At 43.7% G+C, this 14,513-nt stretch overlaps 1 protein-coding gene across 1 annotated transcript in view; it reads right to left on the reverse strand.

Moving 5' to 3' along the window:
• SCN10A (sodium voltage-gated channel alpha subunit 10) overlaps nt 1-14,513 on the reverse strand; it is a 103,250-nt gene that overhangs the window by 49,420 nt on the left and 39,317 nt on the right. The window contains exons 11-13 of the mRNA XM_056129346.1: nt 13,923-14,031; nt 2,271-2,509; nt 983-1,156 (exon numbers count right to left, since the gene is read on the reverse strand). Of these exons, the coding sequence (XP_055985321.1) occupies nt 983-1,156; nt 2,271-2,509; nt 13,923-14,031 (522 nt within the window). The remainder of the gene's footprint in view (nt 1-982; nt 1,157-2,270; nt 2,510-13,922; nt 14,032-14,513) is intronic.

Raw genomic sequence — 14,513 nt, forward strand, 5'->3', positions numbered from 1 at the left:
AACCTACCTATTTTGGTGATTTGATACCACAGGCCTTGTGGAATAAGAGCAGGTAGATTTAGAACACTAAATTTCTCTGTTCTCAAAAGAATCAATACGTTCTTGTTTTATTAGGAAATGAACCCTGGTTCCTCCCATGCACAACAAATGTGGAATCTTGTTCCCTCAGTGAAAGGCCCAGGGGTCTTATGGAGACCAATCACTTGCCTAGATACCTGTATCTTGTCACCATTTTCCAGATACTTTCAGAAATCTGTCGCCGTAAATGTGTGACATATTCTGAGCTCAAGCTCCCAGGTAAAGGACAAAGAATCTCCGAGACCCCACTTTGTCCTTCTAATTACCAATTAGAAGTTATCAATCCATGGCCCAGAACACAAAGAGGCCATAGGACATACTTTATTTATTCTTTAGTGTGGTTTTTTTTAAAGGAGGATTAGCAATGAATATAAAAATTGATTACATATAAATCTGGATTTCTAGTTTCTCATAAAAATTTGAAACTAAAAATAATGGGGACAGTGCCACCTCTTTGGCATCATCAGAAGGATGTCTGGTGCCTGCCCCTCCCTGGAGATGTATTCAGAGATGAGGCTCCCTGAGCAGCATTGCGTCATCCTTGACTATTGACATGGGCCAAAAATCCAGAACCAAATCGTTCCCTGGCTGGCTTAATTTCGCTACTGCCTGGTTCCTGTAGGCATTTGCATTCATTTGCAATCACCTCCAGGGAAACCAAGGCCAGGAGCTCAGCACTGTTTCCTGGCCCGTACTGTGAACACAGCATGGACCAGGACTGCATTTTTCCAAATGGAAAGAAGAAAGACTCCAGGCTCCCAGGAGACAGGCGTTGCCTTCCTTCCTCCAATAGGGACAGAAGAGGAGGAGGGTGCTGGCTGGTGGCGTCCTCACAGGCCCGAGTCTGTCTCCTGGGGTTAGTGTACCTAAAGGGGAAGTGAGCTTCCTCAGATCAAAGCATTACCAGGCGGAAAGTTCGCAGCACCGACAGACTTCCCTTTTTGGCCATGCCTAGTTCCATCAGGCTTATAGTGACGATGACGCAGTCAAAGATGTTCCACTTCTTCTGGAAGTAATAGTAGGGATCAAAGGCAATGATTTTGAGGACCATTTCAGCAGTGAAAAACCCAGTGAAGACCTGCAGATGGAAACTGGAGTTTATTTAGGCAATTCTCAGAGCAAAGGAGGAGCGGGAGACTCTCTTGTCTCAAAAACTGCGACTCTGTTCCTGGTGTTTTCAGTCCATTTCCGCAGGAGCTGCAGTCTCCCATGCTCCCATGGTCCTCTTCACATACATGCATGTCTGTACACTACACCTTACTTGGGCATACATACTCAGACACACAGCAGATCCTGGGAGAGGGGTGAACCCTGGAAGTTAGAAGTGTGAGCTCTGCGGCCTGGGTTGAAATTCTGCCGCTGCTGCTACTAGCTCACCTCAATGATCCTGGCAAATTACTCCCATTCCGTGCCTGCACACCTTATTGTGAAAGGGGAAAATAGTCACACAGACCATAGAGGGTTGTTGTGAGGAAGTAAAACAGGACAACTCATGAGAAGCATCTGAGATCACATCTTGTCATGAGAAAGCATCCAAGGAAAGTTGACTCTTTGTTGTTATTCCCAGGGACAAGGGGGTCTCCAAACTGGGGAGTGTTTTTCTACCTCTGAGTCAGGTTCCTTACTCAGTATAGAGGGAAATCCAGTCTGGATTTCATCTTATTAAAAGCAAATAATACAAAGAAAAAAAAGTAATGAAAGGAAACTTAAAGTAGCATCATATCTAAACCAGAAACAAAAGTTGTATCTTTCTGGTACTTTTGTTATAACAGTGAAGGAGATTTCAGTAGCCTTCTCACTACCTCTCTCCCCTCTTTCTGTTCTCAAATGAAAGCATTGGAAAAACCCCAGCGTTGCTTCTGGCGAGTACAAAAGCAATAAGCTGCAGGAATGTGTAAGACTATAGATTGTTCTTAGATGAATGGGAAAGTGACACTTATCCTTATTTCATGAGAGAGGCAGCAGAGATCCTGAGTCCTGAGTTCTGTAATGGGGAGCTGCTTTCCTGGCTCAGGACTCATTCCATCCACTTTCCTGTCTTTGCTGCAGTCTCAGGCAGGTCCTGCAGACTTGGCTTTCTGTGCAGTGTCCCCTCTGCTTCTTTCCTCTCCGTTTACTAGACCAACAATCCACTGAATGAGAGCCCGCTATACCCCCGAGCCTTGTAGTTACCACTGGGCCAGTGCACTCACATAGTTGCCTGTCTGGAGCATGGTTTCAAACTCCTCGCTCATGCCATGGTGCTCCATCGCCATGAAGACTGTATTCACCACGATGCAAAAGGTGATGGTGAGCTCCATAAAGGGGTCCGTCACAATCTCAAAGAGAATCTTCTTGAACTTCAACCACGTGGGGCTGCACTCCCAGATCAGATATTTCTGAGTCAGTGTGGTCAAGCAAGGTGGACACCTTCGTTTAGACTCTTCAAGTTCTACATCACAGATGGGGGAGTCAATGACAGATGTCAGCCAAGTGTCACTGAAGGACACCCTCTCCATACACACACACACACACGTGCACCCTGCCATCCTAAGACGGACATTCCTAGGACATTCCTCTGAATCTAGCATAATAATAACTCCAGTTTCCTTCTTTTGGAGCTTCATCCCGGACACTCCAATACAATCTCTCTGCCCACCCAGTGTTCCAGATCATGGATCCAAACTTTGCAAGTGCCTCTCACCTACCTCATGTCCTTCCTTCTCCACTTGTCCTGTCCCTCCCATTCACTACCTCCTGGCAGTCATCCTCCATTCTTTCCCTCTCCTCTTTCATCCCTACTTTACAAAACTCATCCTTGAACAACCCCATCTTGCAGACTTCTTGGTACTTGCACCCAACCAATGGACTTGTTTGGAAAAGACCTCCCGTTAGTTGTACTGACTGATTCTGCTGGGGAGTGACAAGTCCCAGCTTGTCACTGCCCAGACATGCTGCTATGTTTCTCTATAGCAATGCTTTCTGCTTTCCAGTCTATTATTTCTCACATCCCTCTCTTTCATCCAACTCCCCTTCCTCTTGCCATGCTTCCATCTCTTCTGGTAAGCTCCCTTTAATTTCTCTCAGAATATAGAACCATTCACAAAAGAATCTCCTTTTCGTCCCTCTACTAAGTTCCCATAGTAGAGGTTCCCAAGTCTGCATATCCAGTTCCATGCTGTCTCCTGCCTCTCACAGTGCATGTGTGAGCTCTTTTGACTCCTAGCTCAAGCCATTCTCTCAAAGTCTGTGTGCACCCTCTTCCCATGCCACCAGTATGTGAGCATGCTCTAAGTACACTGCACTTTAGGAGGGGTCTTAATGGGCTCCAGCTTTTCCTCCATCTCCTGCCCCTTAACAGCAAGCTTTTGGGTTAGTGTTTTCTGTGCTTAATTTTCTCCACATTCCCATCTCCTTTTCTCTCTCTAACCCCTGAAATTTGGCTTTTGTTCCTTCTAAATATAAGTCTCCAATGACCAGGTCCCTTCTCACTCTGCCTCTCTCAACACTTGAATGCGTGATGCTCTTCTTGAAATCCTTAGGTGATCAAATTACCATGGTATTGTGAGCTCTTATGCTTTTGTTTTTGTTTGCTTGGTTTTTTTTTCAAATTTCCTCAATTTCTGTTTTGTTGTTGTTGTTGTTGTTTTTACCACACCTGGATGAACTTAGAGATCACTCCTGGTGGACTTGGGGGCCATATGAGGTGCTGGGGGTCAAACATTTTTGCATTTTTCTCAATTTCTGATCCTGTTTTCCCCTTTTTTCCCTGCTTCTGAGTGTTCAAGCCTTCTCTCCTGGATCTCTCTCTATTTTTACCTCTCTCTCGGTATTCTCATTAAGCCCCATGGCTTTTAAAGGACCATTTCTATCCTTATTTCCTCCCAAATTATACGTCCAGTTTCTGACCACTTCCTTAAACTCCAGGATCACTTCTGTAGATGCTTCCATTAAAATCTCCATTTGGATGTGTAACTGGAGCCACCTCAGTGGAGGGCAATTGTCAAGATTCAGACCTATCTATAAACTTCACAACAGGATATGCACCCTGTGGCATACCAGCCCACATGGGCAGAGAAGGAGAATGTCCATTGCTTCCTATCTCAACTTAAGAAAAGGAAACAACTGGTAGAATGCAGTATGAAAAAATATATGAAAAATACGTTATTAAGATGTATTATAAGTATAGGTACAAAAACTATACATATGTAGATGTACTTTTCTTATGCACAGAGCATTGAGTGAAGAATATGAGAGACTGGAGGTTGAGGTACACTAGGGGGCAGGGAAGCATGGAGGGTCTCAGTGGGAAGGAGACACAATTTTTAATGGAATTCAGTTTGTTTATAATAAAATCTGAATCCCTTTAATTATCAGCACTTTTCAAAATGAATGAGTTTATAAAAATAAATGCATGCTACTATATTTTGTTAATAATGCCATTTTCCTGCGGGCAATTAAAATGTTTATGTCAAATTTATCAGCATTGTTCTTCAAGTGCTTGTTTATATTTTATTTCATTCTTTGCATTTAAAATCTTTAACACTGTTAGTCTTGTAAAATGTCTATGTTTTCTTCTAAGTCTTTTGTAGCTTCATTTCTTTCATTTAAATGTTTGGTACATCTGCAGTTTATTTTAAGTAGCACTGCAATGTCCTCCCGTTGTTCATCCATTTGCTTGAGTGGGCCCAGTAACGTCTCCATTGTGAGACTTGTTGTTACTGTGTTTGGCATATCGAATACACCACAGGTAGCTTGCCAGGCTTTGCGTGTGGGCAAGATACTCTCAGTAGCTTGCCGGGCTCTCCGAGAGGGGCAGAGGAATTGAACTCACGTAGGCTACGTGGGCCTTGTGCAAGGCAAACACCCTATCCTCTGTGCTATTGCTCCAGCCCTATTTTAAGTAAAGAACAAAATATTGATCCAGGGGTAAGATATTTCTAATCTCCAGTTATTTACATTAACGCTGTTTGGGTTCAATTCCTCCACCCCTCTTGGAGAGCCCAGCAAGCTATTGAGAGTATCTCGCTCGCACAGCAGAGCCTGGCAAGCTACCTGTGATGTGACGTATTCAATATGCCAAACACAGTAACAAGTCTCACAATGGAGATGATACTGGGCCCACTTGAGCAAATCGATGAACAATGGGAGGACAATACTACAGTGCTGTTGAGTAATATCTCACTTCCCCTGCCCCCTGAAGATTTGAAATTTCCCTTTGGCCCTATGCTACTTCCATATATGTGCATGTATTTTCAAATATACATACTCATCTCTTTCATGGATCAAACTATCTTTTAGTAGCATATTATCTTCTTACCGTACTCACTGTAGTTTAGTTTAGTGTGGATTTATAATCTTTAAAACATTTGATCAAGCACCCTTTACTTGGTGGTCCTTTCTCTATCTGAGCTGCCTTTTCTCTGAGCAGGCAAGGCTGGCTTCTAAACTGTGGAGTAATCCTCCTGGTACTTATGTCTACTATTCTTGTGTGTTAGTCTCCCATTCTGTTACTTTATATTCCACAATGAGTGCAATCTTTCTATGCCTGTCCCTCTCTTTCTGACTCATTTCACTTAACATGATACTTTCCATGTTGATCCACCTATATGCAAATTTCATGACTTCATCTTTTCTAAAAGCTGCATAGTATTCCACTGTATAGATGTACCAAAGTTTCTTTAATCAGTCATCTGTTCTCAGGCACTTGGGTTTTTCTCAGATTCTGGCTGTTGTAAACAGCACTGCAATGAACATATAAGTGCAGATGTCATTGCTATTATACTTTTTTGCATCTCCGGGATATATTTCCAGAAATGGTATTGCTAGGTCAAATGGGAGCTCAATTTCTAATTTTTTGAGAAACGTTCATGCTGTTTTCCAAAAGGGCTGAACCAGTCGGCATTCCCACCAGCAGTGAAGGAGAGTCCCTTTCTTCCCACATCCCCCCCCAACATCAGTTGCTTTTGTTCTTTTGGATGTGGGTGCTAGGAGGGCCCACTCAGGATGGGAGATGCGGGCTGAAAGTAGACTATAGATCAAACATGATAGCCACTCAGTACCTCTATTGCAAACCACAACACCCAAAAGGAGAGAGAGAGAGATAGAGAAAAATGGAACACCCTGCCACAGAGTCGGGGCAGGGTGGAGAGGATGGGATGGGGGTGATGGGAGGGATGCTGGGACCATTGGTGGTAGAAAATGGGCACTGGTGGAGGGATGGGTATTTGACCTTTGTATGACTGAAATGCAAACACGAAAGTTTGTAAGTCTGTAACTGTAGCTCATGGTGATTCATTAATAAAAAATTAGAAAATAAACCATTTGATCAAGCAACAAAAAAAAATAACAGAAAAATTATGTTGGCTCACACCACAGACAAAATACTAATTCTGAGGGCTAGGGCAGAGACAAAATATTAATTCTGAGGGCTAGGGCAGATATTGTTTCTTGTACACAGGTTTGTCTCCCTGTACCCCATATGACTCTCTGAGCCCACCAGGAGTGATCCCTCTGTGCAGACCCAGGAGCAGGGTATGGCTTCAAAAATGCTACTTTTGCTAACATATAATAACTCTTTAAAATTAATGAGAATAAAAAACAATCAATAGAAAAATAAATCAAACAGTTCACCAATAGAAAACTCAGGTGGTTTATAAATATTTGAAAAGCTGGCACTGAATACTCAAAATTTTAAAAAAACTTAATCAAAACTGTATTAACATATTATTTTCATTGATAAGATTCCCTAAGATGAAAGTTTGAAAATTATACTGGGAGGTATGGGGGAAAAAGACACTCTCATCCACTGCTTGTGTGTATGATAATTGGTACAACATTTATGGAGAGGAGTATATGGTACTAATATCTTTGTTCAGTTTTATTTGGAGACCACACCCAGCAGTGCTTGGGCTCCACTCTTGGCTCTGTGCTCTGGGATCACATCTGGCAGGGCTCAGGGGAGTATATGTGGTGCTAGGGGTCAAGCCCAGGTCAGTAGTGTGCAAGGCAAGCTACCTGTTGCACCTGTCACACCACTTCTCTGGCCTGGCATTCATCCAAGTTTCAAAATTAAAAATTCATATTTCCTTGACAAAATAATCTTACTTCAAGATGTTTTAACTAGAGGTAGAATTGCATATATGCATAACAAAGTGAAATTCTAACTACAGAGCTTACTTCCACCAAAAGGGAAATGGTTAAATAGGTTATGATGCATATAAATACTAACAGTCATAGAAGAGTAAGGTTGCAAAGTATGAGATTAATACCCAAGAATAGCTGAGATCAGCACCAGGAGGATTACTCCATAACTTAGAGGCCAGCCGGGTATCCTAGAGGAAAGGGCAGTTCAGATAGAGAAGGGAGCACCAAATAAAGGATGTTTGGAGGATCCTCCCAGGAGGGGAGATGCATGTCGAAAGTAGACTATGGACTGAACATGTTTGCCACTCAATGCCTCTTTTGCAGACCACAACACCCAAAAGGAGAGAGAGAACACAGGGGATTGCCCTGCCACAGAGACAGGGGGGATGGGGGGATGGGGGTGGGAGGGATATTATCTATGGTGGTAGAAAATGGGCACTGGTGGAGGGATGGGTATCTGATCATTGTATAATTGAAACCAAAGCACAAAAAATTGTAAATCTACAACTTAAAAAAAATAAAATAAAATAAAGGGAAAAAAAAGAGTAAGGTTGCTTAGAATTATTTTCAAAACATATTCACTGGACAAACTGAGGTTCAAGGCAGTATATGTTATGTGCTACATTCTATAAGGAAGAAAAATGCTATATATTTTTGACTGAAGATGGTAGAGTATTTCTGGAAGAATACCCAATAAAACTGGTTTGCATACTGCTTTTGGAAGAGAGGGTTCTCTGAATATAGGACTATTTCTCTTGAAAATACCCTTTTGAATCTTTGAAATTCTGTATAATGAAAATTTTCAAAATTAAAGTCTGATAAAGAAATCTAGGGGCTATAGTTTAGCCATAAAGCATAGGCCTCACATGTGTAAGGCCTGGGATCAATCTTCACCAGGTCAAAAAATTTACCTAAGTTTGTTTTATTTAACAATACTGAAGGTAAGAATATGAGACTGCCTGGCGACTTCCAGAACCCACCAAAACCATCATGATACTACATTCAGAAATGTGCTTTCTAGGGCTGGAGTGATAGCACAGCGGGTAGGGCATTCGCCTTGCACACGGCTGACCCGGGTTTGATCCCCAGCCTCCCATATGGTCCCCTGACCACCGCCAGGAGTAATTCCTGAGTGCAAAGCCAGGAGTTACCCCTGTGTATTTCTAGGTGTGACCCAACCCCCCCCCCAAAGTGCACATTCTATTTTAGATCAAACTATGCGACATCTGTATACTTAAATCATACGTTATGTGCAAAAGACATCTCTTCCCCTTATGCTCATTCTCCTTTCTCACAGACTCTTCCCATTAGCATGTATCCCAAACCTGCCAAAACAACAAACAAAAACACACTTCCTCTCTCACACAAATCAGTTTTCTCTACCTCCTGACATCATTTTATTACCTCCCCCTCTTTCACAGGAAACCTTCTAGAATAAGTTGTCCCATACAGTGTTTCTCCATTTGATCACTGCTAACTCTTCCTCCCCCCATCCAAGATGGCCTCTGCCTGCTCCCTGTCAGCCCTCTCTGGCTCAGAACACAGGAATCGTTCATGTGGCTAAAGCCCCTGAATTATTTCCAGGGTTTCCCTTTATCTTTATATTCTACAGCATTGTCTAGGTTTTTGCCTCGTCTTCCTGAGGGAAGGTAGACCTGTGGCTGGTTATTCTTCTGGAATCTCTGTTTCTAGGGCTGCTCAGCCTCCTCTGCTGGCTCCATCTCTTTCGTTCAATTATGACACATTTCAGTTTCTCAGAATCCAGCACCAAGCCTTCTTCCCTTCTCACTGTTCCCTCTATGTCATCTTACCCACTTGTACTGCTTCAAAATTACATCTGTGGATTGTAGAGAAATCTCAAATAACAGCTCTTAAGACCAGCCTTGTTCAGGACCCACTGATTACTAGTCAATTCTTTTCAGGAACATCTCTACCTGGATTTTTTTGACGAGTGTCTCATCTCCGCAGTGAATGCCCTTGGCCCTGTAGTGTTCACTCTATGAGTTCTTGCACCAGCATCCTTTCTGTTGTTTATGCCAGAACTAGCGAACCACCAAGTCCTAAATGTGCTCCTTCCATAGCTCTCAAATCCTTTCCCACTGCCTTTCTCTAAGTCCTGTTATCTCTCATCTGGCTTCCTCCTACTAGGCTCCCCTACCAATGCTTCCTGTCCCCCTCAGAATTTTATTTTCTACATGAATTCAGAGAAGCTTTTCTAAAAGGCAAGTGTAGGTCTCTGACATTCAGTCTTTTCATAACATATTGCTCTCAGGATAGAGCCCCAAATTGAGACACACCTGTGTATCTAGTCTCTGCCCCATCTTTAGCTTATTGATTGATCGATTGAACACTTCTTTTCCTTGCTCTCTACATTCCAGATAGCTAAATGCTTTTCTTTCCTTCAAGTGTTCTGTCCTCTTCTGCTGCAGGGACTTTGCTGTCTTTTCTGCCTAGAAATTTTTCTAATCTCAGGCTAAACTTATATTTCCCTGCATTTCTCCTTCAAGCTTTCAGTGATAACTTGTTCCACATTCTTCTTTCCTACTTGACAAGAGGGTTCACAGCTGTGCTCCTGCTTCTGGTCTTCTGAGTTGGACAACAGTCAAGGCTTTTATAGCATATGCCCAGCATGGTGGTTCATGTATGTGGAGTTCAGTGAATTGCCAAGTTCTTATTGGCTTGGCTCAAACTTTCTCAGGCACTATTACTTTTAGATGGGTGACCTTTGACATTTCTACCACAATTCTGATAACATCAACATCTAGAATATATTTTGTTGGTGTGTGGGTAAACTCCACCCAGAGAAGATAATAGGTTCAAGAATCCTCTGCTCATAAATCCATTTTGATCTTACTTTTGTGCATGGTGTTAGGCAGAGATCTGAGCCCAATTTTTTGCATGTAGCCGTCCAATTTTGCCAGCACAGTTTATTGAAGAGGCTTTCCCTGCTCCATTTCACTTTTCTTGCCCCCTTGTCAGACCAGAATCTATAATGTTTATTGAAGACAAAGTCGGCAAAACTCTCCATGATATTGAAGCTAATGGTATCTTCAAAGATGTCACGCCACTGGCCGAGCAAGTGAAAACAGAGATAGACAAATGGGACTATCTTAAACTAAGAAGCTTCTGCACCTCAAAAGAAACAGTGACCAAAATACAAAGACAGCCTACAGAATGGGAAAGGATATTCACCAAGTACACATCCGACAAGGGGTTGATATCAAGGATATGCAAGGTACTGGTTAAACTCCACAAGAAGAAATCACCCAACCCCATCAAAAAATGGGGTGAGGAAATGAACAGAAACTTTCGCAAAGAAGAAATTCGAATGGCAAAAAGGCACATGAGAAAATGCTCTACATCACTAATCATCAGAGAGATGCAGATCAAAACCACAATGAGATATCATTTCACACCACAGAGACTGGCCCACATCCACAAGAACAAAAGCAACCGGTGCTGGCGCGGATGTGGCGAGAAAGGGACCCTCCTTCACTGCTGGTGGGAATGCAGGCTGGTCCAACCCTTTTGGAAAACAGTATGGACGACTCTCAAAAAATTAGAATTTGATCTGCCATTTGACCCAGCTATAGCACTCCTGGGAATATATCCCAGAGAGGCAAAAAGGTATAGTCGAAGTGACATCTGCAGTTGTTTGTTCATTGCAGCACTCTTTACAATAGCCAGAATCTGGAAAAAACCTGAGTGCCCAAGAACAGATGACTGGTTAAAGAAACTTTGGTACATTTACACAATGGAGCACTATGTAGCTGTTAGAAAAGATGAAGTTATGAAATTTACATACAAGTGGTACTACATGGAAAGTATCATGTTAAGTGAAATGAGTCAGAAAGAGCGGGATAGACACAGAAAGATTGCATTCATCTGGGGAACATAAAGCAACAAAAAGGGAGATTAACACCCAGGAATGGCTGAGATTAGTACCAGGAATTTTGCTCCATGAATGGAAGGCCAGCCACACGTTCTAGGTGAAAAGAAGTTCAGATAGAGAAGAGAGCACCAAATGAAGGGTGTTGTGAGGACCCTCCCAGGGTGGGAGAAGCATGCTAAAAGTAGTCTATAGACCAAACATGATTGCCACTCAAAGCCTCTCTTGCAAAACACAGTACCCAAAAGAAGAGAGAGAGAACAAGGGGGAATACCCTGCCACAGAGGCAGAATGGGACGGGGGGTATGGGGGGTGGGGGGGATGCTGGGACCCATGGTGATGGATGACGGGCACTGGTGGAGGGATGGGCACTTGATCATTGTATAACTGAAACCCAAGCACAAAATTTGTAAGCCTATAACTGTACCTCATGGTGTTTCACTAATAAAAAAGGAAAAAAAAAAAGAATCCTCTGCTCAATAATTCCCACCGGGGGCTGGAGCAATAGCACAGCGGGTAGGGAGTTTGCCTTGCACGTGGCCAACCCAAGTTCAATTCCCAGCATCCCATATGGTCCCCCAAGCACCGCCAGTAGTAATTTCTGAGTGCATGAGCCAGGATTAATTCCTGTGCATCGCTGGGTGTGACCCAAAAAGCAAAAAAAAAAAAAAAAAATTCCCATCGTTTAGACTTAACCTAAAGTTAAACCTAAAGAGTCATCTTTACCCAGATTCTCCTGGGAAAGTCTACTCCTCCGGTAGCTTCCTAGAGAAGTCTGTCCTGACCAGAATAACTCCCTCTTTCTTATTTTCTTCCTATCCCTCACCCTTCAATCCTTCCCAAAGCCACTGGGGGAGAATCTAAGTTACCCAGCTGTGCTGAGGGCTAACTCCTGGGTCTATGCTCAGGGGTCACTTCTGGTAGTGTTTGGAGACCATAGCTAGTGCTGGGGATTGAACTTGGGATGGCTGCATATGAGGCATGTGCCTTAGGCCCTGTACTATTGCTCCACCCAACAATACTTTTTGTATATCACACTCATTTTCTATCAATCCCACAGCTATTTACTGAGTGCTTTATATGTGTAAGTAAGTAAAGTAAAGGCCCTCCCGTTGATCATCGATTTGCTCTAGCAGACCCAGTAATGTCTCCATTGGAAATTTTGTTGTTACTGTGTTTGGCATATCGAATACGTCACGGGGAGCTTGCCAGGCTCTGCCGTGCGGGCGAGATACTCTCGGTAGCTTGCCAGGCTCTCTGAGAGGGGCGGAGGAATCGAACTCAGGTCGGCCATGTTGGCTGCGTGCAAGGCAAACGCCCTACCGCTGTGCTATCGTTCCAGCCCAATAAAGGCCCTCCCATTGATCATCGATTTGCTCGAGCGGGCCTAGTAACGTCTCCATTGGAGACTTTGTTGTTACTGTGTTTGGCATATTGAATACGCCACGGGCAGCTTGCCAGGCTCTGCCCTGAGGGCGAGATGCTCTCGGTAGCTTGCCGGGCTCTCCAAGAGGGGCGGAAGAATCAAACTCGGGTGGGCCATGTTGGCTGCGTGCAAAGCAAACGCCCTACCACTGTGCTATCATTCACCATTTTTCTAGATGTCTTAAATGGGGGGAGGGGGCCTTTCCTGCTTCATCTTGGCACGTTTGGGTGACTGGACACTTTCTAAGGGTGCCTCTGACTTTGTCTTCCCAGGCACATTGCCAACCAGCTCTCCTGGGTTCAGAAGAACAATTGGATCTCTGTGTAGGGGGCATCACTTGTAGCTTTACCTAGAAAGGCACATGTTGGTTTTGATTCCAAATCTCACTTTTTGTGCATGCTTATATTGTCCACCACCCCTGTCCCTCCACCCCAAATGCCAAATTTTAGGGTTCAGCGCAGGATTGAAAGGTGAGCTCACAGGACCCTTTCTCAAAAGCCACCATTAATGTCACTGTTCATCCTACCTCTGTGATCAGGAGTCATTCCTAAGAGTGTTCAGGGGACCATATGCATTGCTAGGAATCAAGCCTGGGTCAGCTGTGTGCAAGGCAAGCACGTAGCCCCAATACTATCTCTCTGGCACAAGACACTTTGAATTTGGTGAGGAGAGATACATAACTAGAAAAGGTCATATGTTTTATAGCCGGAGGCAAACTATAGCCTGCCTATGAAGATGGGTCTTCTATTCAGGTGGGGAGAAAGCAGCCAGGCTTCTGGGTCAGGGGGTCATGGGCCAGTGCCCTCCCATCTCTCACACTGGGGCACGACAGGAGCCCCTACAACTTAGACACCCTCATAGGGGAGTACTGGATTCCTACTTGATTGCTAGAACCCAGAATTCACAAACATTTAGTTAAATTGATGGTTAATTTACTTAAATTATCTTCTAAAGCTCATGTCATGGGAGTTCAAGGCAGACATTAAGTTATAACTATGACAGTTACATCAACAAAACATATTGGAGTATTTTTTGTCATGTTAGAAAAATGAAAGACTGTTGAAGTTCTTGGACACCTGAGCAATAGCTTGAAATTCTCTGGGCCTGCCAGAGTGTCTTTTGGACATCTAGCTTGGGAAATACATCAGAAGTGGATGCTCATTTGGATAAGAAATTAACTAGGGCATTTCATTCCTTCCAGTTCTTCAGTTCCTACTTTTTTTTTGAAAAGCAATCCCTATAAAACACCACACAGCTAAAGGCTTCTAGAGACTCATAACATAAAAAGAGGTCCTAGAACGTAGAGATGGGTGGGTGCTTGGACTCAGAGGTGGGGCATCATTCCATGGCTCACACTGAACTCATGTGGCACTGTGAACTGACCTGTGCAAGTTAGGCACATACCTTCAAGGACAGAGGTCATGATGCTGACCACACTCATGGCCCTTTTCGAGCGGAAAGATTCATCCAAGTATTCTGCTGACAGGAAGTTCTTTTGTCCAGTGTCCAAGGCCTGCAGGGGCATGAACAGAGCCAAGGTACATTACTCAGTCTCCTGGACTATCCAGTGCTACTTCCCCAAGATTCTGTTGTGGTATTTGGAGAAATAAGGATGCTGTCTGAACTTGGGGTGCAAATTTATCCACAGGATTGGGACACAGAATAGGGGGTCAGCCAGAGCCCTCATTTGCAGGAAAGAAGTTGAGTCCACCTGAGACTCTGCTCATTCCTACCCTCACACCCTGGATACTGGAGTGGGTGTGTCTGTGGAGCTGATTCAAGCATCTCAGAGGTTCTGACCAAAGAGAGGTGAGTGTTTTGGTATCCTCTGGAGACTTCCTCAGGGCATGCAGAGCTGATTCAAGCATCTCAGAGGTTCTGACCAAAGAGAGGTGAGTGTTTTGGTATCCTCTGGAGACTTCCTCAGGGCATGCAGCTGGTGCAGGTGCGTACACAGAATTTCTCCTTTGGGGTGGCCTTTTCTCAGTCTCCCTT

Source organism: Sorex fumeus, unplaced genomic scaffold (assembly GCF_029834395.1).
Source record: "Sorex fumeus unplaced genomic scaffold, SorFum_2.1 ptg000072l, whole genome shotgun sequence".
Lineage (NCBI taxonomy): Eukaryota > Metazoa > Chordata > Mammalia > Eulipotyphla > Soricidae > Sorex > Sorex fumeus.